Below are 22,697 nucleotides of genomic sequence, written 5' to 3'. Positions count from 1 at the left end.
ACAACACTGAAATTTCATCTCACTCCAGAAAGAATGGCTTTCATCAAGAAATCAATAACATGCTGGCAAGGCTATTGGGAAAAAGAAACTTCTCCATTGTTGGTCAGAGTGTAAACTCTTACAACCACTATGGAAATCAGTATGGAGATTCCTCAAAAAAACCTAAAACTAGAGGTTCCATTTGACCCAGCTGTTCCTCTTCTAGGTTTCTTCCCAAAAGAGTTAAAAGCACCATGTCACAGCAACCTATGCACACCCATGTTTATAGCAGAACAATTTGTAACACCTAAATCTTGCAAACAGGCCATATGCCCATCAACAAATGGACGGATGAAGAAAATGTGGTATTTACACACAATGGAGTACTACTCTGCCATAAAGAAGGATAAACTTGAGTCATTTGCAGGAAAATGGGTGTACCTTCAGACAATAATCTTAAGGGAAATAAATAGGACATACAAGTTTAAATATCACTTTGTCTCTTGTGTGAGAAACCCAAAGGGTAAATAAGCATAATGAAGGATAGATATTGGAAAGTAGGAAGAACATGTTCAAATGGGAAGGGGACCAAGTGAGTAGGGAGGGAGAAGGGAAGGAAGGGAAAAGAAAAAAAAAAGAGAATGGATGGAAGAAAAAAATGGAAACAAAGCTTTTGTAAATAGAGAAGAGAAGGGATGAAGGGAGGGAATGGGGGAAAAAGAATTATGTACAAGTACAAATTCCCTATGATGAATGTGATCCACATGTATGAAAAATATATACTAATTAAAAAGTAGACAAGGATGTAGCTCAGTGAGGCAGCACCTGCCTGGGAAGCACAAGGTCCTGAGTTTGATTCCAGGTACAAAAAAAAAAAGTAAAGTTAAAAAAAGTTACCTAGCTTTAACTTGGATTTGTGGATCACCGTTGAGGTTAAATTCTTGGCTATTTTGTTTCCTTTGTGAGTTTGTTCATTTCTCTTTTAACGTGTTGATGTTTTATTGGTATGTTTAAGTTCTTTATAAAAATATAAATCTTGTCTGACATCTTTATTGTGGATATTTCTCTGGATTTGATTTTTGCCTTTGACATTCATTCAACACAAATTTATCTAAGGCTCTCCAGTGGCCAGGCACTGGTCTAGTCATCAAGGATGAAAGAGACACAGTTTCTGCCATTCATGGTCTCACAATCTAATGGGAGAAGCAGGGAAGTAAGCAATGATTGCAATAAAATAAAGCTTTCACAGTAGAAGTATAAATAGCCTACAATGGAGGTACTAATAGACAAGCTACATGTAGGACAAGTGGACAAAGGGCCAGGGATTTAGCTCAGTGGTTCCGCTGTCTGCCTCGAAAGTGCAAGGTCCAGAGTTCGATCCCCAGTACCAAAAAAAAAAAAAGAGTAGGACAAGTGGACAACCCTATATGTAGGGACCACAAAAACCCTTCACAAGAAGATGCTTCTTAACTAAGTATAAAAAGTTGAGTAAATTACTGAAGTAACAAGGGACAATATGGGAAAATGCATTCCAGACAGAGCATCTACAGACAGGGCCAGAAATCTGGTTTGTAGTGGGACACTTTCATAGGTGTATTTGCTAGGGAATAAAATGTCAGGCAATTCCAGAGGATCAAGAAGATAGAGAAACCTCAGAGGCCACACAGTTTTTTAAGTTATATATAGTAGGTTTTCAATGAAGTCTAATTCTCCACTTTTCCTTTCTGACCTATTGCATAATATTTAAGCAAAGAAAATCCCTACTGAGCCTGAGATTTGGTTCTTCCTTTCATTTTCTTCTAGCTTCCTTTTTTGGGGGGGGTGGGGGGGGTGGGATACCAGGAATTGAACTTGGGTCCTCGCGCTTGCAAGGCAGGTGGCAGAACCACTGAGCTAAATCCCTGGCCCTAGCTTCCATTTTTAATACTTTGATTTTTTTTTTTAGAATTTTTTCTTTACATTTAACTGTTTAATTCATTTGGAATTGACTTTGCTATATGATAAGCCTCATTTGGATCTTTTTGTTGTTGTTCTTTTAATGTTTACATCTATATTGCTCATTAAGCTTTTTCCTATAAACTTAAACATGAGTTTAAAAAGAAGGTGGAGAGTGCTGAATATCTAAGAAAGATGATCTATTCCCAGATAAAGACATTGGGAGGGAAAAGAAAAGAAATTTCACCTGGGTTTGCTTTCAATATTGAAATATCAAAACTGACCTGGGCCAAACACTAGGGGGCAGACTCCCAGCAATTAAGGTCTGGGCTCTCAAAGTGTAATACTGCTACTTTATATTCATAAATTACCAATTTTTGAAGAGCCAACTGTATTTATACAAGCAGTAATTTATTTTTATGACAACTGAAGGAGGGCACTGAGGAAGAATAAGTCATTGTAAGATTGGTTTGTTTGCTTCTGTCAGGTAAAAGGGCCGAAGACCAAGACCAGACCAGGCCACAACAAGCCTTTATTAGGGGAATAGATCTGCAGAGCTGTCTCTGAACAAAGGAGAGACAAAAGCAATATGGATGGGGCAGGGAGAGTCTTTTATAGAGACTGGGGTGGGGTCTGTAGGGGCTGAGGTGGGGTTGAGTGAGGCAGTGACTAGGGAATGGAGGAGCCGGTGATGTCACTAGGTGGTAGGAGGTGAGCGAGTATTAGGTTACTTTCTAGGCGGGAACAGGGGCATACTGGGAAGAAGGGTTTATTCTTTGGTGGGAGCAACCATCTTGGCATGATGTCACACAGGGGAGGGGGCAAGGCACCATAGGAAGAGGGCAGCTACTATACATAATAGCTGCTGAGGTGGTAGGAGACCTATCAGCTTCTACCAGGAATTTTAGGTAGAATCAGATTTTCTCCCCTGATGTGTCCTGGAAGGTGAGTGGGTTTGGCACCCCTGCACTTTACTGGCCAGATACTAGCTATGAACTGGGTACTGATTGGCCTGAAAGGTGAGAGTAACCTGACCAGATTGGGTCTGCACTCCCTCACCTTCCCCTGCTGTTACTTCACAGCATTCTGAGGCCTGCCCACCAATCACAAGACTCCTTGTTGGAAAAGCCAACTGCTAGAGGATGCCAAGAGTCCCTAGCAACACCCTACAGCTTTTGAAATTGGAGAGAAAGAGAGAGACTGTGGAGTCAGCCGTTAGTGGCCAGGCGTGCCTAAGCCTGAGGAAGGGCAGGCTCTCAGGATGGACACCCCACCCCCTAATGAGTCCTTAAATAAGCACAATGAAAAATTGAAACAGGAGGAAGAGGAGATGGAGTTTAAGGAACTGGATGGGCTGAGGGAAGCCTTGGCAAACCTCCGGGGACTGTCTGAGGAAGAGAAGAGTGAAAAGGCAATGCTTTGCTCCCGTATCCAAGAGCAGTCCCAGCTCATTTGCATCTTGAAGAGGAGGTCAGATGAGGCCCTGGAGCGATGCCAGATCCTGGAGCTACTCAACACAGAGCTGGAGGAGAAGAGAATGCTGGAGGCGGAGAAGCTGAAGGCCCAGAGCAAACATGCCCAGAAGCTAGAGGAACGCTTTATGACCCTGGCAGACAACCATGAGCTGATGATTCGCTTGAAGGATGAACACAGGAGTGAGAACATCAAGCTGAGGGAGGATAATGAGAAGCTGAGGCTGGAAAACACCAACCTCTTCAGCCAGGCTCTGAAAGACAAGGAGGCCAGAGTTTTGCAACTCACTGTCCAGAGGGAGGCCCTTGCCAAGGAGCTGGAGGCTCTGAAACAGAGATGTGCTCAGGATGCCAGCCAGGCGCAAGCCCGAGAGAAGGAGTTGCTAGAGCTTCAGAGCCAGCAGGCCTGTGCCCATGCCAAGGAGACAGAGCAGCTGCACAGCCAGCTGCAGAGCCTCAAGCAGCAGCACCAGCAGGCTGTGGAGCAGATAGCAAATGCCCAGGAGACACACAGTAGGCTGAGCCAGGAGCTGCAGGCCAGGCTGCAGACCGTCACACAGGAGAAGGAGGAGCTGCTGCAGCTGTCCATGGAGAGGGGCAAGGTGCTTCAGAACAGGCAGGCAGAGATTCACCAGCTTGAGGAGAAGTTGGAAACAGCAGATCTGGCCAGGAGGCATGCGCTAGAGCGGTTTGAGCAAGAAGCAGCAGCTGTGGACAGCAACCTGAGAGTCCGGGAGCTTCAACGCAAGGTGGATGGGATCCAAAATGACTATGATGAACTCAGGCTGCAGTCAGAAGCCTTCAGAAAGCATACCCTGGATCTTTTAAACAAAGAGAGAGAACTCAATGCCAAACTCCGCCATTTCCTACCATAAGGAAGCCTCTGCTTGTCCATCCCATTAGTAATCCCAGTATTTGTGCCCATGGCATTTTGGCAAGAGCAAAGATTACATTCCATTCATTATACTTGTAAGCATAAGAGGCAACCTAAAGAAAAACTACTTTACTATGATATTGTTGTTGTTACTATTGTAAAAGCCAATTTTCAGTTCTGCTACCAAGAATATACAAGATTTACCAGCATTCTTTCTGTACCTTTGAAGTCTTCTAAATTTGCTATCAGTATCTTTCTTACTCCATAACTTATTCACTCTCAACCTCATATGTCTTAATATATCTTGAGATTTTAAATAAGCAGCTTCTATGATCCAAGTGAATCTAAAATATACAATGAGATGTATCATTATGAAAAAGAGCAGCACAATTAACTACTGTGAATAGGTAGGCTTATAGTTCCATGTAGTTGAGATTGTAAGCATATAGATAATAGTACAATTAATAGCATAAATGCTTTGCAGAAAAGTATCTGATTTTATTTTTCATGAGCTTGGGGAGCAAAGATTTAGATCATTAGATTTATTTACCAAAGTAAGCTAACTTCATTATAATCATTCCATATGAGCAATAAGATTAAAATAAGTTAGGGCGGGGGATTTAGCTGAGTGGCCCATGCCTGTCTCACAAGTTCAAAGTCCTGAGTTTGATCCCTGGTACTAGAAAAGAAAAAGATTAAAATATGTTAAATCAACCTTTTTCTTCTTTTTCCTGAGAGCTTAGATAATATTCTATGCTCTTTGTTTTCTCCATAATAAAGATGATTTAGATATGCAATAATGCAAATATTAGTAATTTCACTTAATATTGCACAATCTGCTAACAGAAAAAAGATCAATCTGGGGTAACAACTAATAGCAAACTTGGTATAATTTATATAATAATTGATGGCAATTGTTTTCTGCTTTCATTGGTATATTTTCTTGTAATTAACTTTTTCCTTTTAAAAAAATAAGCTAAACATGTATATACTTATGATAGTTTTGTAGCAATAGTTTTGCAGAAATTGTTATAAAAATATTATAGTTATACATATTTACACACACTTCTTATAGAAGTAAAGTTGTTATAGGTAATTGTTAAAATATACTTTACATTTCCTTATTTTCTTGTTTTTAGTTATTGATATATAAACGTTATTATTAATGCCTCCTAAAATAGCTGTAACAGAATTTTTCTCACTCATTTGGTGCCAAGCATACCAAGAGTTACATAACAAATTGAATTTACTAAAAAAAAAAAATTACTTGAGGCCTTTTAAAGTAAACCACTTTCAGGGGCCAGGGATTTAGCTCAGTGGTTCTGCCTCCTGCCTTGCAAGCACAAGGTCCTGAGTTTGATCCCTGGTACCAAAAAAAAAAAAAAAAAAAAAAAAAGAGTAAACCACTTCCAAGTAAGTGTTACCTTGGGCAGTTTGTTAAATTTATTTTTTATAATTCTATTAAAATGGTGCTAGTAAATATAATTTTTCTTATCAAAATGGAAACCATATTTCTGTCTTCAAAGGACTATTTACTTCCTCTTACCAGCTTACAAAGAATCAGAATACAAGAACTAATTTAGGCCTGGTATCCTGTATTAAGCCCATACTATTTATCATTGTGCTGAAGCAATTTGCAGATAGTTTCATTTAACACTTAGAGGTATTCAAGAAGGTAATTGTGTTCATTCCTATTTCAAAGAGGAGGAAACTGGGCTTCAGTAGTTTGTTTAAGGCTACCTTGGTCAGTGAGGGAGCTGAGATTTCCTGCTGAAATTGTCTTTCACACAGAAAAGTAATTATTAGCTACTGAGTACCAGGCACTGGGGTAATCACTGAGAATAAGCATAAAGATGTCTTTCCTGCCTTGGAAGAGCCCTGACATGGTCTAGTCCACTGTTCCACAGCGAGCTGTTTGTTATCACCGAAAGCTCTGAAAGGTTCGCCATCATTGGTCTAGTCTGGGGGGAAGGCACTCAAACCATTGCATACAGTGTGGTGTGTGTTCAGAAGAAGTGTGTGTTTTCACAGAGGGTGTGAGCAGGGTGTCTAACTCCACCTGGAAATAAGGGTTGGGATGGTGGAGAGGGCTCCCAAAGATAACTACCATGTAAGTTGTTTCTTGAACTAGTAGAATGTTATCAAATGGAGAAAGGAAAGAAAGGATTGTGTAGAAAACATAGAGGTTTTTAAAAATGCCTACAACACTTAAGAAATTATAAGTAGTTGGGAGAAGGGTGACTACAAATTAAACCTGAAGAGTAGGTTGAGGTAAGAATATAGAAAACCTTGAGAGCCAGGCTGGCCTCTTATATTGGGAGGAGGGTGATGGAGGGCAGAGGAGAAACATAAGCCTACAAATGGAAACCACAGTCCCAGTCCTCCTCCTCTTCCCACCTAGGTGCAGGTTACTCTATGAAGGGCCTGTGCACCTGTGTGCTAACAGTCTCCTTCCTCTCTCCTATCCTACTATCTTAGATGGAGAAGGGTGCTTCTGAGGAGGCGGGGGTGGGGATGCATAGGGAGCAGGTTCATGTTCCTGAACCGTGGATGCATGGAAAAAGGTCCAGCTGCTTTAGCCATGCAATATTGCTCAAAGCCATGCTAGAGAGTTTATATAAGATTAAATCATATAAAATTGATCCTAAGTGGTCAGAATGGGCCTTTATAAATGGAATTTTATAAAGTTCCCTTGAATATCATTTCTGAAAGATTTTAAAAGGAAAAATAAGAAATGAGAAAAGTCAATGACCAATGCCTAGGGAACAATTGAGGAAAAGAACCCACAACATAGACTAAGAAAGTAAGGGGAATGTGCACCTATCATGTGTCAACTGCTTTTCATTTCACCCTCATACCAACTCTTCAAGGGGAGTTTTCATTATCACTGTGTTACAGATGCAGCAAGTGAGACTCAGAGATGGCGACTTGTGCAACGTAAAATTTGAACCAAAGGCCCTCAAGCGAGGCTTCATAAGTGTACCACCTACACAGGACCCCATGTTTGGTTTAATGCTCCACTTTCACTGTCATGAAATTCTTAATTTTTTAAATAAGGGACCTAACACTTTCCTTTTGTGCAGGACATTCCCTAATAAGTGACTGGGCTTGCTTTCTGGCTCTAAAATCCATGCTTTTTGTCACTACACAAACTACCTCCTAAACAGTCATAAGAAAGCATTTTTTTCTCTGTGCTTCTTGTCACCTTAAGTACCACTTTCTCGCTGATCATCTTATATTTGATCAATGACCCAGAACCATTTTGAGGATGATGAGCAACCAGTTTTTTTTGTTTTTTTATTTTTGGTACCAGAGATCGAACTCAGGTCCTTGTGCTTGCGCAGCAGGCGGTGAAACCACTGAGTTAAATCCCTGGCCCAATGAGCAACCAGTTTGATTGCTGTGGTCTGCTGCTCTTTACAGTGATGCTTATCACTGGAACAAATTGGTAAGATATACATTAGCCCCCTCCAATCCATTGCCTTTGAGAAGAAACCTTAAAACAAAACTTCTTTCCAAAGAAGACCTATATAATTAATTGTTGGATTTGTCTACAAAATCCACAAACAGCATCCTTAAAATGAAAGCAGAACAGAGATTCTAAAACTAAATACTGGTAATATGGACAAAGCCTTGTATAGCTAAGTGCAATCTGTCCTAGGATCACTAAATGAGAAGGCTTTTGGTGTGTCTCTGAGGAAGTAGTCTAGTTCTAAAAATTATGAGCTCTTGAAAGGAGAGCTATAAGAAAAGTGAACTGACTAATGTTTTCAGAGTACTCACTGTGCTTCAGTTAGTGGAAACTAATTCAAATTGTTTTTAGTAGAGACAGTTTTAATAGATAATCTGTGTCTCTCAATTCCATTGTACTGCAGTTAAACTTCAATTATTATTTAAAGAGCATCATTTAGAGGAGTACTGGGCCTTCATTGGCCTATAGGTGTGGAGTAGCTGTGAGTCAGGACTGGAATGATTCTTTCCTCCTCAGTATCACTAGACCAAGAAAACTGAGCTCTTACTCCTATTTGCCCACAAAAGAAAGAGGACCACAGTTCTAACTGCTCTCTTAAAAGCCTACCCTGCTGAACCAGATGGCTTGTCTTCCAGCATTAATTGGTCACAATTGAGTCATCTAGAAGTACCTCAAGCATCTTCATAGAGAATGTTCCTATGATTAATGTAGAGCAATCAAGATCCATGCCTATGACAGGAATGAGGGCAGTCTATGCTACATAATAGAAGGGATTACCTGAGAAAGGCAAACCATTGCCAGCAGGGATCAAGGGGGACGAATGTTCAGTGCGCCTCCAACAATGTCTGCTGTATTACGTTTGCTTAAGATTGCCAGATCCTTATCAGGAAGGGAGCATCTTTGTATCTTTAAACACAAGTCTTGAAAACTTGTCAGACTTTGGGGGAGTAGACAAGAATAGGCTTTTCTAGGAACAGGATTTTGCTCAGTGTTGCCACATCTGCCTTGCAAGTGCAAGATCCTGAGTTCGATCCCTGGTACTGCAAAAAAAAAAAAAAAAAAAAAAGGCTTTTCTAATTATGCTCTACCCATAGACAAATATTATTTTTCAAAGATTAAAAACATTAAACTTAAGAGCTTGGGCCTATACAAATGAGTCTCTTTACCTGATGCTGTTCTCTTCTAAATCTTCTTGTCCCACTTGGACAAAAAAAATTCAAGAAAACTTTTCCTTGGAAAAGTTTGCCTGGTCATTTATTACACAATTACATAACTATATTACCACACAACCTCCTCCCTTTCCAGGCAGACAAAGATACTTCTGCCTTTGGTAGTTGCTAGACTGCTTCTACTTAATGATCAAATCCATTCATTTATATTAGTCTAAAATAATTTTTCCTTTCACATTTAAGCTTAGGTACTGTTTGGCTCTTAAATGTCCCCCACAGGCCCATGTGCTAAGGCTTGATCTCTAGGGTATTGCTGCTGGGGGTTAGTGGAGCCTTTAAGATGTGGGGATAAACAGGAGGCCCTTGGGGAATGCCCTTGAAGAGGATTGTGAAACCCTGATCCTTTCCTCTTTTGCTGTTTTGTTCCCTGACCATCTGATGAGTGATTTTACTCTGTTACATGTCCCCGCCATAAAGCGCTGCCTTGCCCAAATACAACATGGCCAACAATCAGGGATTGAAACCTCCAGGGCCGGGGATTTAGCTCAGTGGTTTTGCCGCCTGCTGTGCAAGCACAAGAACCCGAGTTCGATCCCCGGTAACAAAAAAAAAAAAAAAAAGAAAAGAAACCTCCAAAACTGTGAGCCAAAATAAATCTCTTCTCTTTATAAGTTCATCATCTCAGGTATTTATTATAGTGATGTAAAGTTGACTAACACAAAATTATTCATCACATCATTGTTTGTAATATAAAATGATTGAAAATAGCTTACATATCATTGAAAGGAAACAGGTTAGCCAAATTATGGGACTTTTACTCTTTGAGATACAGTGTAACTGTGAATGAAAAGGGAAGCTTCTTTGTGAATTGATATAAAAATATCTTCAGGATATATGTTTTAAAAACCAGTGGAACAATATTTATAAGTGTTTTTTCATCAAGTTTATTAGTATATTTTAGGTATACAATACATTTACATTCATCATTGGGATCTTGTACCTTTACATGTTATATTTTGGTTCTTATTTTTTCCCCATTACCCTGCCCTCCCTTCAACCTTTCCATCCCTCTGTGATATATGTTTTCTTTTGTGTGACAGGGAGAGGAGAAGAAGGAAATAAGAATTCAAGGATATTTACTTCCAGATGTTTAAACACATGTTGGAAAAAATACTAATGAAAGTGGTTATTAATGATATAGTGAGGTATAGGGAATAAGGAGATTAAAAATAGGTGTTGGAAGGCAATTTCTTAATATCTACCATTTTTATATAATTTGACTTTTGAACTGTAAGACTATATCACCTATTCAAAAATAGTAAAATTAAAAACAATAAAATAATCTTCCACATATCTGTTTAATTTCCCAGTAAACTATTTCTGTGTATGTGACTCAAAAGCCTGCAGATTTTTCTTCTCCAAGAGCTAGGTAGGCTAGACGTGTTTTGGATAAAGCCAAATATGGCCTGACAGATCTGGGTCAGGCCATTGAGCCGGAAGCTGCTGCTTTCACAAATGTTCAACAACACACAGCTAGTGACGATATCTTGATCTGCCCTGAAGAGTGCTTCCCAGTGATTAATATTTTACATTTAAAGATTTAGATGTGTTGGCCTATCTTGTGGACTTTCATATGTTCATATAAATCTTAGATTTTAGAAATCTTATTTTCTCATACACTCAACCTGTTGGTCTTTGGATGTTTCTTTGTTTTTTACTAACAAAGGATGGTAGGGATAGGACAGTCCAAGACATATGAGCCACTCTAACTTAACTATTTACCATTCATTTCATAAATAACATTAATTTAACAAATATTTTTTGAGATTCTGTTATTGGGGAGGTGATATGTTAAGTCCTGAGTTACAATCTGAACAAGATAAAATTGTAATTCTCTCTGAATTTCCATCCTAGTGGATAAGAAAAATGCTCAAAATCAGGATGACATGAAAATATATACAGAGTTTCCAAACCTAAGGCAGGAGAAATTAGGGAAAGCTTTCCTAGAAGGATATTTAAGATAAAGACTGAAGAATATGTAGCAGTTGTCCAAAAGAAGAGGAAAGCGTAAGAGTACAATAGCCCAGAAACCTCACAGCACCTCCTGTTACTAGGTAAGAAGCTGCTCTTTGACAGCTGTTCCATTCAAGGCTGCAGAATGAGCTGTCTCCGTAGATACAGGTAAGAAATTCTCTAGCCAGATTAATCCTATTATACTCACATCCATATTTATGTTACCCCTGCCAGAAGTCTGAGCCTTCATAATCTGCCTCAATCCTTTCCCCTCCATCCTGCTCAAATGCTTTCACGGGGCCCTTTGGAAATGCGGGTCTATGATCAGCAAGTTAGCTGGGATGTTAGTGCAGAGTGAAAGGCCACATTGGCATCAGACTGCCTGGATTCAAATCTTGACTGTCATTTACTGGGTGATCTTTAAAAAGGTATAACTGGATAGAGAGTAAATCAGAAAGCTGAAACCTTCAGTAACAGAGATGAGCAGGGCATCACATGAATTTCACATTGGTGTAACCACACAGAGAAGAGAATTCTCCAAATGATTTTAGAAAACAGCTACTTTCAATGAGTATCCTTAATGGATATATATATATATATTTTTTTTTGTACTGGGGATCAAACTCTGGTCCTTGCGCTTGCACAGCAGGTGATGAAAACACTGAGCTAAATCCCCGGCCCTGGGCCCTGATGGAATATATTTTGAGGATGAGTAGAACTATGAAGAAATCTTAGTAAATTTCATTCATTAGTTTTATTAGTGTTACTGTTGTATTATGCTTTTTAGATATTAGACTAAAGCAAAAATAATTATGTTAATGTTGCTAAGAGAGAATATTTTCAGTGTGTAAATCCAGATACTAAAAATGTCATTAAATGTTAAATTCAAATTGAAAATATCAGTCTAAACCTATTCCAGTCTCTCAGCTTATTAGATCAGCCTCTCATCTCCTTCAATGTTTCTGTGTGGCTGCTGAAACAAAAGTATCAAAAAGTAAGTAGTTTAAAACAACCAAAATTTATTGTCTCATATTTCTCTTTGATGTTCTCTTTGATGATCTTCTCTTGGGGGGGCACAATTAAATTCATAATGATTTATCCGCTTCCTCAATCTCAACTATTTTTCCTAATTCATTGATATATCTATACCATCAGGCACTGTCTTCTGCTGTCTCAACTGAAAACTTTATGCATGCATGTTTCAGGGAATGAGATGATGTTCTTGTATGGTAGAAAAAAAATCTATGGTTAAAGAACTTAAAATCTTTTTTTTTTTTTGGTACCAGGGATCGAACTCCGGTCCTTGTGCTTTTAAGGCAAGCATCGGAACCACTGAGCTAAATCCCCAGCCCAAGAATTTAAAATCTTATAGGGAGAAAAACTGTTACACATGTCAAGGAAAAACAAGGAAAGCTAAAGAGAGAAAGTATCAATGACCCTCTACAAATCTTACATTAGTTTCCATTTGTATTGCATGCTTGCTAGAAACATGGTTTTTCCTCTTCAGAGATCTAATTAAAAATAGACTCGTGTGTGTGTGTGTGTGTGTGTGTGTGTATAAAATAGCCGAATAAATGATTTTATTCCTGGAAGTTGTCTTGTAATTTTAGATAGATGCAAATTAGAAAAACATTTGAGATGGATCAAGTTTTTCATAACCTTTGACTATGGGGAGCTGTCCCTCTACAATGTACAGGTTTATACACTTTTACTTTCACAATAAAACTAGTGAAGCTCACAGAGTTCTTATATTGGCCCATTGGCTTCTTTCCTACAAAGACTTGGAGTATAGTTGTAGTCTGTGCTAAAAATATAGAAAGGGATAAAAATATAGAAAAATATTAGTATTATTTAGGCTAATAAGGCTTTTCAATAGTTTAAAATCAAGCTAGATGTCATGAAGATAATTTTGATATATTAACGATTTAGAAATTATTGTCTATTACAACAAGCAACTTTAACATGACATTTCCAATAAATGGTAAATTGGGGAAAACGTTTTGGAACATATAAAAGACAAAGGGATGTTTTCCTTACAATGAAGAGTTCAGATAAATCAAGGAAAAAGACAAAATAGCTTCTTCAAAAAACATTTTCCCTTACCTAAAAAAAAGTAGATAAAGAAATGAAAATAACATTCACACTAGAAAGTGAATTGATCATATGAAAATTACTCTATTTTCCCATAATAAAAGAAACATAAATTCACAAGACTATTTTTACTTTTAGGTTGGAACATTAAAAATGAATAAATCCACTGTCATTGAGTAAGTAGGTGGGTAACTAAATACAGACCTACATCATTGGTGAGAGATAATAACAGTCTACATACAAAAATTCTACCAGAAATTCTACTTCTAAGACTTTATCTCAGGAAAGTTATTTTAAAAAGTGAACTAAGATATTTGAGCAAAACTATAGTATAGTTTTTAATAGTGAAAAATTTAATGCAACCTAAATATTATGAGGAACTGATTGAATAGAAGTTGTGGAGTTCATGAAATGTAATTCTAGATAGCCATGAAAAACATTCAAGTGGAAGCAAGCATGGTAGTGCATGGCCTGTAATCCCAGCACTCTGGAGGGTAAAGCAGAAGGAACACATGTTCTAGGCTGGCTAGAGCAACATGGCAAGTTCAAGGCCAGTCTGAGTTATACACAGAGAGAGCCAATCTCAACAAAACAAAACAAACAACCGCAAAACACACACTCAGATATGTATTTATTCATGTGGAAATGTCTACAATTTGTTCATTGCAAATGAGTTTGAAAAGAAATAAAACAATGTGTGTCTATACATAGAAAAACTCATACACTAATATTTTAATAATGGGGGTAGGTTGTGGGTAATAACTGATTATTTATTCATTTCTGCATTATCTAAATCTTTTGCAATGATAACTATAACCAGAAAAAGAAAGATGAAATAGCTGTGAAAGACAGAATGAGAAGAAAGAAGAAAAGAAAAGAGAAGTAGGGTGAGAGGTGAAGGAATATTTTCTTCAAAGTTTACTCTTGCTTCAGCTGCTCTTTTCTCCTTTGAGGCTCCATTTAAAATACTTACCTTTAAGTTTTCTGCATTTCTCTTAAACTGGAGAGGCTTTTAAGCCATGTATATTTAAACCAAAATTTCACAATATAGGAAAAATAATAAATCAATCCGTGACATTGAGTTTTGCCTATGGAGAAATGCAGTTAGATGGGTTTACCAGGCATGAAAAACACGTGTACTAAATAAAGGAAGACCAGAGTATCACTTTGCTGTTTTACTTGAGCAAAATTTTTTCTAATGGGAAGGTTAAGAAAGGCATGGAAGCCTTTCATTTATTCTTCTAGATGCCATAGGTCCTATTATTTCTCTCCTTGCAAGATTGTTGTCTTTCAGTTCAGCTATGCCTTCAGCCAAAAACTGTAGACCTTGCTGATTCATTCAGTCAGTCAGTCATAAATTCAATGAACAAATATTTTTTGAAGCTTATGCTGTGCCAGGCACATTTCTGTATATTTGGTATCTATTAGTGTCCAGCTTTCCTGGAAGTTGTATTCTAACATTTAAGAAACAGCCATATAAAAGCAGCTATTGTTGAAACTATGTGCTACATTATTCAGCATCCCATGGAAACGTTTAAACTAAAAAGTAGAAAAGTGGATAAAGAATTCATATATATGTTACATGTGAATAAAGGAAAATTTGTTTGCTTTGTTTGGAGTACCAGGAAGTTTAATCTATTTTGTGCCTAACTAGAAAAATCGTGTAAGATATTGTGTCCATTGTATTCAGATGCTAGATTTTCATCTTTCTGAAATCCTTATGTTCCTATTTCATCTACATTTTCATTGTCTTACTTTTTAAACACATGAATTGCTTTGTTTCACTAGTAATGCATTTCATTTTAATGTATTTATAAATGCTGCAAATCTCAAAACTCTGTGAAGCTAGAGAAATAAGATTTAAAAAAAAAAGAAATAAGATTTTTTAAAAAACCATTATTTAAAAACAGACAAATCCAGAATGTGGTGTAGTCTTCAAGACAACTGACTTTGTCTCTACAAAAAGTCAATATGAAGAAAAATTAAAAGGTGGAGGGAATTGTTCTAGTCTGAGAAATGAAAACAACCAAACCCAAACCCCCAAACAATCAAATGCAGTAAGTGACCCCTATTACATCTTAAAAGAAGGTACTATAAAAGATTTTGAGAACAACTGAGAACATCTGAATATAGCCCGGGGAATTAGATAATATTAGTAAATGCTAATTTTCTCAGTACTTGATGATAGCATTTGATTATGAAGGAGAATGTTATTTTTAGAAACACATACTGAAATATTTTGGGATGTGTAATCTGCAATTTAGGAATGGTTAAGCAAAAAAAAAAGTGTTCACAAATATTCATATGAAGACAAGTAAAATATGGCAAAACGTTGAACTGTTGAGTATTGGGTAGCACTACCGAAGTTGGGGGGGGGTATCAATCTGGGGTTTATTGTGTTTGCCGCTGTTACTATGACATCACCAGAAAGCTGGAATTACTGCTGCTCCAAAGCACCAGGTACTCTCGCGATACCGCAGCCTGGTGGGGCGCGAAATGCGGTGGGCGGGGTCGTTAGAAAGACTAACTTCCGGCCAGGCCGTTGTCTGGGCGGCGCGGCGGAGTCATCGCTGGGCTTCGCTGCACCGTTCTTCCATCTCCCCCCCCCCCGCCCCGGCGCGGGGGGTCGACCAGCGGAGGGAGGCGGTTCAGCCCTTTCCCACCTTTTCTTTTCAGCCGGCCAGCGCCCCGGCTACCCGCGCTGGGGCCTGGGGTTCTTGGGGCCCGCGAGGCCCAGTCTTTGGGGCCGGGGCCTGCCTGGGCCCGCCGCCGGGCCCCATGAGGCACAGCCTGACCCAGCTGCTGGCAGCCTCGGGCCGCGAATCCCCGCACCGCAGTGAGAGCCCGGCGCCGGCCGCCCCCTGCTTTCTGCCTCCGGACCTGACCGCCGCAGCGGCGGGGAAGGAGGACGCGGCGGCGGCCGGCTCGCCCGGTCGCGAGCAGCCGCGCGGCGACGAGGGCGAGGCGGAGGCCGGGAGGGGGGAGCGCAGCGGCGTGGCCGTGCGCGCGCCCTCGCCTGAGGAGATGGAGGAAGAGGCGATCGCCGGAGTCCCGGGAGAGGAGACGGAGGACATGGACTTTCTGTCTGGCCTGGAACTGGCCGATCTGCTGGACCCTCGGCAGCCGGACTGGCACTTGGAGCCCGGGCTCAGCTCGCCAGGGCCTCTCTCCTCGTCCGGCGGCGGCTCGGACAGCGGCGGCCTTTGGAGAGGGGACGACGACGACGAGGCCGCGGCGGCTGAGATGCAGCGCTTTTCTGACCTGCTGCAGAGGCTGTTAAACGGTATCGGAGGCTGCAGCGGCGGCAGTGACAGTGGCAGCGGGGAAAAGAGGCGGAGAAAGTCCCCCGGAGGAGGCAGCGGTGGGGGCAGCGGCAACGACAACAATCAGGCGGCGACAAAGAGTCCCCGGAAGGCGGCGGCGGCCGCAGCCCGTCTTAATCGGCTAAAGAAGAAGGAGTATGTGATGGGGCTGGAGAGTCGAGTCCGGGGTCTGGCAGCTGAGAACCAGGAGCTGCGGGCCGAGAATCGGGAGCTGGGCAGGCGCGTCCAGGCATTGCAGGAAGAGAGTCGCTACCTACGGGCAGTCCTAGCCAACGAGACTGGACTGGCTCGCCTGCTGAGCCGGCTGAGCGGCGTGGGACTGCGGCTGACCACTTCGCTCTTCAGAGACTCGCCCGCCGGTGACCACGACTACGCCCTGCCTGTAGGAAAGCAGCAGCAGGACCTGCTGGAAGAGGACGACTCTGCAGGAGGAGTGTGTCTTCATGTGGACAAGGATAAGGTGTCGGTGGAGTTCTGCTCGGCGTGCGCTCGGAAGGCGTCGTCGTCTCTTAAAATGTAGGGTCAAGTAATCTGCTCTTTATCCGCGTTTACCCCTTTCAACTCCCTTACACCATGTAAAACACTTTAGTGGGACATCTTCACTGGACACATTTCAGAGGAGGAAAAAAGTAATATTGAATCTTTAAGTGTTTAGCTAAAAGCATGAATGTGACACTGTAACCAGCTCCTAATGATAACCTGTGACTATTAAATCTCTCTGACAGTTTCTTTTTTAGGTGATTTCCTTCCTGCCAGGCTCCGTTGTAGGGGTTACAGAACAGTCGTTCCCGCCTCACAACCTGGTAAGGATCCATCTCTTCACGTAACGCTCATGCTCTGCTGCTTAGTCTACTTTAATGGGCAACATCTCAATTTGTGTGTGTGTGTGATTTTTTTTTTCTTTTTTGAAAGGTGGGAGGGGAATCTAATTTGGGCCCTGTCCACCCTGGAAACAGACTTGTGCTGGTCAATAATGTATTTAAGATGCTTCTTCTGGTTGAAATAGCTGTTAATGTGTCCCCTTGTTCAGACTTGCGTGTACCTAGCTCTTCTGTACCCAGTGTGGACATGGCCTTGGATGACATCGGTTCCAACTGTACACTGAAACCTGCTTATAGCGATACAGTTTGGAGACAGTGAAACAGGTGAAGTTGAATGGAAGTTCCGAGTTGTACAAGGTGCAAATTGGAATTCCAATTTTAGAGCAACTTTTCAGAGGTTGACATAAGTATTTGAGGCATGCAAAATGTTACAGTTACTTTGCTGGAGATGACAGAAATCTCTTAAATATTCAAGAATGCTTTTTTAGTTTTCAGTAGAAGATACAAAAATACAATCTCTTCAGAATAACATTTTAATATCTCACCATTAGAGAAGTTGCAGATTTACTATCAGACTCCTGTGTTTTAGTTAATTGGAGGAAGAATAAGAATGGCTAATGAAATGTTTCCTTGAGGACCAGCATAGTGATTACCCTATCACTGAATATAAATTGTTGAATACCTTTATTTTTGTTGTATTTTAGGTTAAATTTATGTATGTATGATTAGATACTGAAGGTTGTGAAATGTGAATGAAAACGTGTAAAGTGAGGCTTCACAAAGAATCTTATTACTCTCCGTATTTTAAAAGTATTTTCCCTATTTAAAAATGCTTTTTTGTTTTTTAAGTTGAGTGGTTCTGGCCACTTAATGGAATGACTGATGTTATTTTTCCAAAAATGGACCATATTCTTCCCTTGCAGTACTCTTTATCTGTTGTCCACTTGTATAAATTATGATGTCCTTCATTGTAAGGGGCATTAAGAAATTCTTTGTGAAACATCACTGTTTGATAAAGTATATACGTATTTAGCATCCTTGTTTTTCTTTGTGCTAAAGTGGATACAGCTGTTGGGGCAGAAGAGACGGGACCAGCTGCTGGCCACATTTCCTGCTTTATTTTAAAAGGTAGTATAAGAAATGAGGAAAAAGAGGTAATATCAGGGCTTCTGCTGTCTTTTATTTTCAAAATGTTCGTAATTGAAAAGTATTTTCCAGCAGTCCAAAGATCTAAGTTATCTTACACATAAGATGTTTTATTTTGTTGTTGTTTGGTTATGGAAATGGAATCCTTGTTCTTGCACAACTGTAAATGTTTTGTTGCTAGATAATACGATTTGAGACCTAAATTGGTCTCTGGTTTCCAGTGCATCACAGCATACTTTGTGAAATCATCTACTGCACTTGAGCATGAATGGGCAATAGCCAATCTCACAACCTGGAGTGACGAACTTGCTTTTACCTAAGGGCAGGAGCAAGCCCCTCACAATGCAGCTGCATGGATTTTTAGTGCCTACTGAATTATATATATATACATATAAAAACCAAAAGTAGTTGGAAAAATTATTTGAAATGACTAATTTGTGCTATCTTTATGAAATATGTTAAATGTAGCTTTTTGAAACAGAAGCCTTGAATTGAAATTTAACTAATACTTGAACATTTTTGTATATATTTCTTTGTATATAATTTTGTGCAGTACCAATGACAAAAATATGGTGTCATAATAAAACCGGGTTTGTTGATCTTTCAGTTATGGGCTCAAAGAATTTATTCATCTCTAATATGACATTGGAAAATAATGGTGAAAATAGGAAAAATTACTGTTGTTAATATTGACTATGGGTCTTAAAAAGGTTATGGAAGCAGTAAGTTCATTTTTCTAAAAATTATACCATTCCTGTAGAATATTTTCTTCCTAACACCAGTGCGTTTCCTGCATTATTTAAAGTTTAGGGCTAAGGAGAAACAGTCAAAGCTGTCTGAATTGGGATGTTTTGAAATTCCAAGTATAGATTTTTAGAATGTCATTTTATAAATGGCAATTTGGGGAATAGATGATCTAAGAACTTTTGAAAATGGAAAGATTAGTATGACCTATTTTTAAAGCTGCTTTGTTAGGTTCTTTTTTTTATTAACTGTCTTCTCTCAGCTTCCATTTCATTATTTCTTTTCTAGTTTTGGTGACTTAGTGATTTTGTCATTTTTACATCAACTCATGGTCTTGTTTTTACATGGTAATTGCATGTATGTAGGACCTATCAGGGGCTAATCTGGTCATATTTACGTGTAAGCACATTTTACTGTAAATGTTCGGGTTTCTGAATTTACAACAGATGTTTATTTCAGTATGTAGCAAACAGAATCTTAAAGTGTCCTACTCACTACTTGTTAATTAAAAAAGTTATGATTAATATGAAACTGTTGTCTTACTATTTTTAGAAAAGTGTGCTCTGAATGATTAGTATTTGGATGAAAGATTTCTGGACTGTAAAATAGATTGTTTTGAAATTTTCAGGTTGGATTCTATTTACTGTAATGGTTGAAAACAGTTTAGTATTTGGGGGAACTTTTTCTTTTGGATAACTGTACCTCTGTGGTTAAATGATATAGAACTAAAGATACAGCTTTTTAATACTTGTCTTCCTATGGTAGCAGGAATTCATACATTAATTGAACTAACACAACATATTGACCTACTATTTCTATCATACCAAATTTAACTTGTTTCTGCACTTCCTTGAGCAGGCTTAATTAAAAAGTACACTTTAAAAGAAATATAGTCACACCTCTGATATATCCAACAAAGTGTTCGAAATATTTTAAATATTTGTGCATTTTATAATCACTAAATTAATTTCTCTCTCTTCTCTTTGAACAGCTTAGCAGTATCTGCAAAAACGAATCTTTTCCTACAACCTGTTAACTGACTGGACTGATGGTAACAAAGTAGTTGTGGGAGCCATGCCGGTCAAAAATTTGGCATCTGCTGAAAAATATGAATGCCATTTTTCAAGTTCCCAAATTACTTCTATACTGATTTCACTTTCCAGAAATGGAGATATGAAAAGATTCTCTGGAATGCCTGAAAGACTTAATAGAAGTACATGAAACTAAGTTAATTTTGGAACAAAATTATACTTTTTTTTTTTGTCTTTCATGGGAGTGATATTCAGTTCTTTGCATATCTTTTAAAACGTGACCAATGGAGAAGAGAATTATAGTATTTCATCAAGAAATAATAGATTCTTGACATAATCAAGAGCACATTCTATGGAATTACATTTAGTGGACTAGAGTTACATAAATAGGCCATCAGTGATCACAGAGCATATTATGAGTTTGTATTTATTTCCTGGAACATAAAAGCTAATTTGAAGGACAGACACCTTGCTGAGAATATCAAAGTTAATGTAAAAGTCCTTAACTATAAAGAACAGTCTTTTAAAAGATGCACTGATTTGTCTGTATATCCTTTGCAAAAGTTTATTATGATTAAAATGTGTAAGTAGTTAATTACAATTTAGGTTAACACTAGGATGTGTGGATCCTGAGGTTTTGGCACCTGAGTACTTGACTCTGAGGTTAATGAATGGTATACTAGTTTCTACTGTTTTTTATTAAAGTTTCTCTAGTGTTATGTAAGGGCCTTAGTAGTTTGGATAATGGGAGTGGCTTTTTCATGGAACATGGTAGTTCTATTGGAACGTTTTTTTTCTGGCTTATTACAAGTACAAAAAAACATCAAAACTTTGGATTGTTTTATTTCATTTTTGTTGGATGTTAACATTTTTTCCCCTAGTCTAGACTGAGTTATTTTATTCTGACTCAGTCTGGGAAGTATGGAGATGATAGAAAAGGGATGTAGCAGTTAGGCTTTTATTTCACAATGACTGTACACTTGGTTTTATATGGTAATCAAAATTTATTAAGTCCACTCAGTTTCTTATAATCTGAATATATGCTGCGGCAAAGAGCATCCCCACTTAGGTAGCTGATGCACCTACAGTACAGTCAGTTCCACTGCTGTACTTTTGCTGATCACAAATACCTACTATTTTGATAGAACAGATAATAAGTGATTATCTTTTCAATATTTGGTTATCTACTTGAGCAGTTTGAAGGTACAGATTCTCACTAATTTAGTCAAATTTTTGAGCTAAATTAATCTGTTAGTCTTAAAAGCTGAATAGGTAGTAAGATATTTAAAGGTATTTTTTCCCCCAAATTACCAATACAAATTTTGAGACCCTTCTAAATATTTGTATTTTTACTATTTTTTTTATTGAGTTACTTCCTAAGTCAGAAATCAAAACAGTGAGGTCTTCCATTAGAAACTTTCAAGAGTGGTTTGGCTAGCACACTTTTCATATATTTCAATTTGAATACCTTTTTCTGTAGGCTCAGCATTCTTTCAGCCACTGATGTTATAATACCCTGCAATTTTTGTTGACTTAAAATTACTTGAAAATATTTTGCTCAGTTTTCACAGGAATTAAAAAATCTAGTCACTACTTATGTTTGGAACATTGTGTAATTCTGTACATATAACAATTTGAATTTTATTGGTAGCACAGAATGGGCTTGCAAATTTCTCTTTCATATATTTCCATTGAGGTCAATTTCCTAGACTGCTCTCACTCTTAGTGTACTACAATCTTGTAATTAACAAAATATATCTTAATTATAATAGGAACCTATTTTAAAAAAAACTACAGAGTGAACTGTAAAAGATTTGGTTCATCTATTATGCCAACTGAAATATTAAAAACTATTTTCCTAACTGATTCAGGCAGTATTCTTTAGGTCTTAGCTATAAATGACTGAGTTGTAGTGCAGCAGAGCAGGTTCACATCATGGATCTGCCTTCTGACAAAAAAGTTTTGGTAGATTTGTAATAACAGACTAAAGCTGCTTTATTGCTTAAGTTGCCCATTTCTATTAATTTGAAAAGATGATTTAAACATGTAGCAGAGAATAGATGGTAGAAATCTTTGTAGCTACAGAAATAATGAATGCTTATACCCTTTACAGATGCTAAGGAGTAAATGTTTTGGGACTGTTTAAAACAGCTTAGTTATACTACTGGGTTTTCAGTTCATCTGAGTTGATTGAATTTTAAAAAGTGTAATAAGCCGAACTCTAGAAGTCAAGTAAAATGGACAACTTTGAATCAGAGACTTTACTTTTGGTATCTTAGTGTGTCAAATTATATATATATATAAATATATAAATTTTTAAAATATATTTAACAAAACATATATTTACTTAGTTGTTAAGAGTCACATTTATTATAGAAAACTTCAGAAATCAGAAATCAAGCAAAAAAAACCCTAACTGTAGTCTAGAGGATATCCACAATAAACATTTTGACATAATCTTTCTCTCTGTACATGTGAAAGTTTGGTGGAGAATACATGTCATGTGCCTGTTGAAAAAATAAATTTTTGTTTTCAGAAAAACTGAAAATTTGTTAATTTTACTTGAATATTAAATCTCTGGCAGCACTGCTTTTTTTTCTAAACAGGAAGAAAGCCTATTTCATTTG

At 38.4% G+C, this 22,697-nt stretch overlaps 2 protein-coding genes across 8 annotated transcripts; both read left to right on the top strand.

The window, feature by feature from the left end:
• Positions 1–2,547: 2,547 nt before the first annotated feature.
• Ccdc89 (coiled-coil domain containing 89) lies at positions 2,548–5,186 on the top strand. The gene has a single exon (XM_013066851.3). The coding sequence runs from the start codon at positions 3,176–3,178 to the stop codon at positions 4,259–4,261; it is 1,086 nt and encodes a 361-aa protein (XP_012922305.2). The 5' UTR covers positions 2,548–3,175; the 3' UTR covers positions 4,262–5,186.
• A 10,336-nt stretch (positions 5,187–15,522) lies between these two features.
• On the top strand, positions 15,523–22,618 carry Crebzf (CREB/ATF bZIP transcription factor). Of its 7 annotated transcripts, none has more exons than XM_021247165.2 (4): positions 15,523–16,844; positions 17,054–17,131; positions 17,359–17,473; positions 18,209–22,618. In XM_021247165.2, exons 1-2 carry the CDS (start codon positions 15,784–15,786, stop codon positions 17,067–17,069), a joined length of 1,077 nt encoding a protein of 358 aa, XP_021102824.2. In that variant the 5' UTR covers positions 15,523–15,783; the 3' UTR covers positions 17,070–17,131; positions 17,359–17,473; positions 18,209–22,618. The 7 variants fall into 7 exon arrangements, with proteins under 7 accessions (XP_021102824.2, XP_021102823.2, XP_021102819.2 ...); XM_021247164.2 differs by having other exon boundaries at positions 17,054–17,473; positions 18,209–18,277; positions 20,031–22,618; XM_021247166.2 differs by lacking the exon at positions 17,359–17,473 and having other exon boundaries at positions 15,524–16,844; positions 18,209–18,277; positions 20,031–22,618.
• The last annotated feature ends 79 nt before the right edge of the window (positions 22,619–22,697 follow it).

This window comes from Heterocephalus glaber, unplaced genomic scaffold, assembly GCF_053883595.1.
Source record: "Heterocephalus glaber isolate CG9 unplaced genomic scaffold, H.glaber_assembly_v1.0 deba00001429, whole genome shotgun sequence".
Lineage (NCBI taxonomy): Eukaryota > Metazoa > Chordata > Mammalia > Rodentia > Bathyergidae > Heterocephalus > Heterocephalus glaber.
This window is presented reverse-complemented; position numbering and strand designations above follow the sequence as displayed.

What these genes read in the sequence shown, in the direction of transcription:
- Crebzf (XM_021247165.2), top strand. Translation starts at nt 15,784, where the DNA reads ATGAGGCACAGCCTGACCCAGCTGCTGGCAGCCTCGGGCCGCGAATCC.
- Ccdc89 (XM_013066851.3), top strand. Translation starts at nt 3,176, where the DNA reads ATGGACACCCCACCCCCTAATGAGTCCTTAAATAAGCACAATGAAAAA.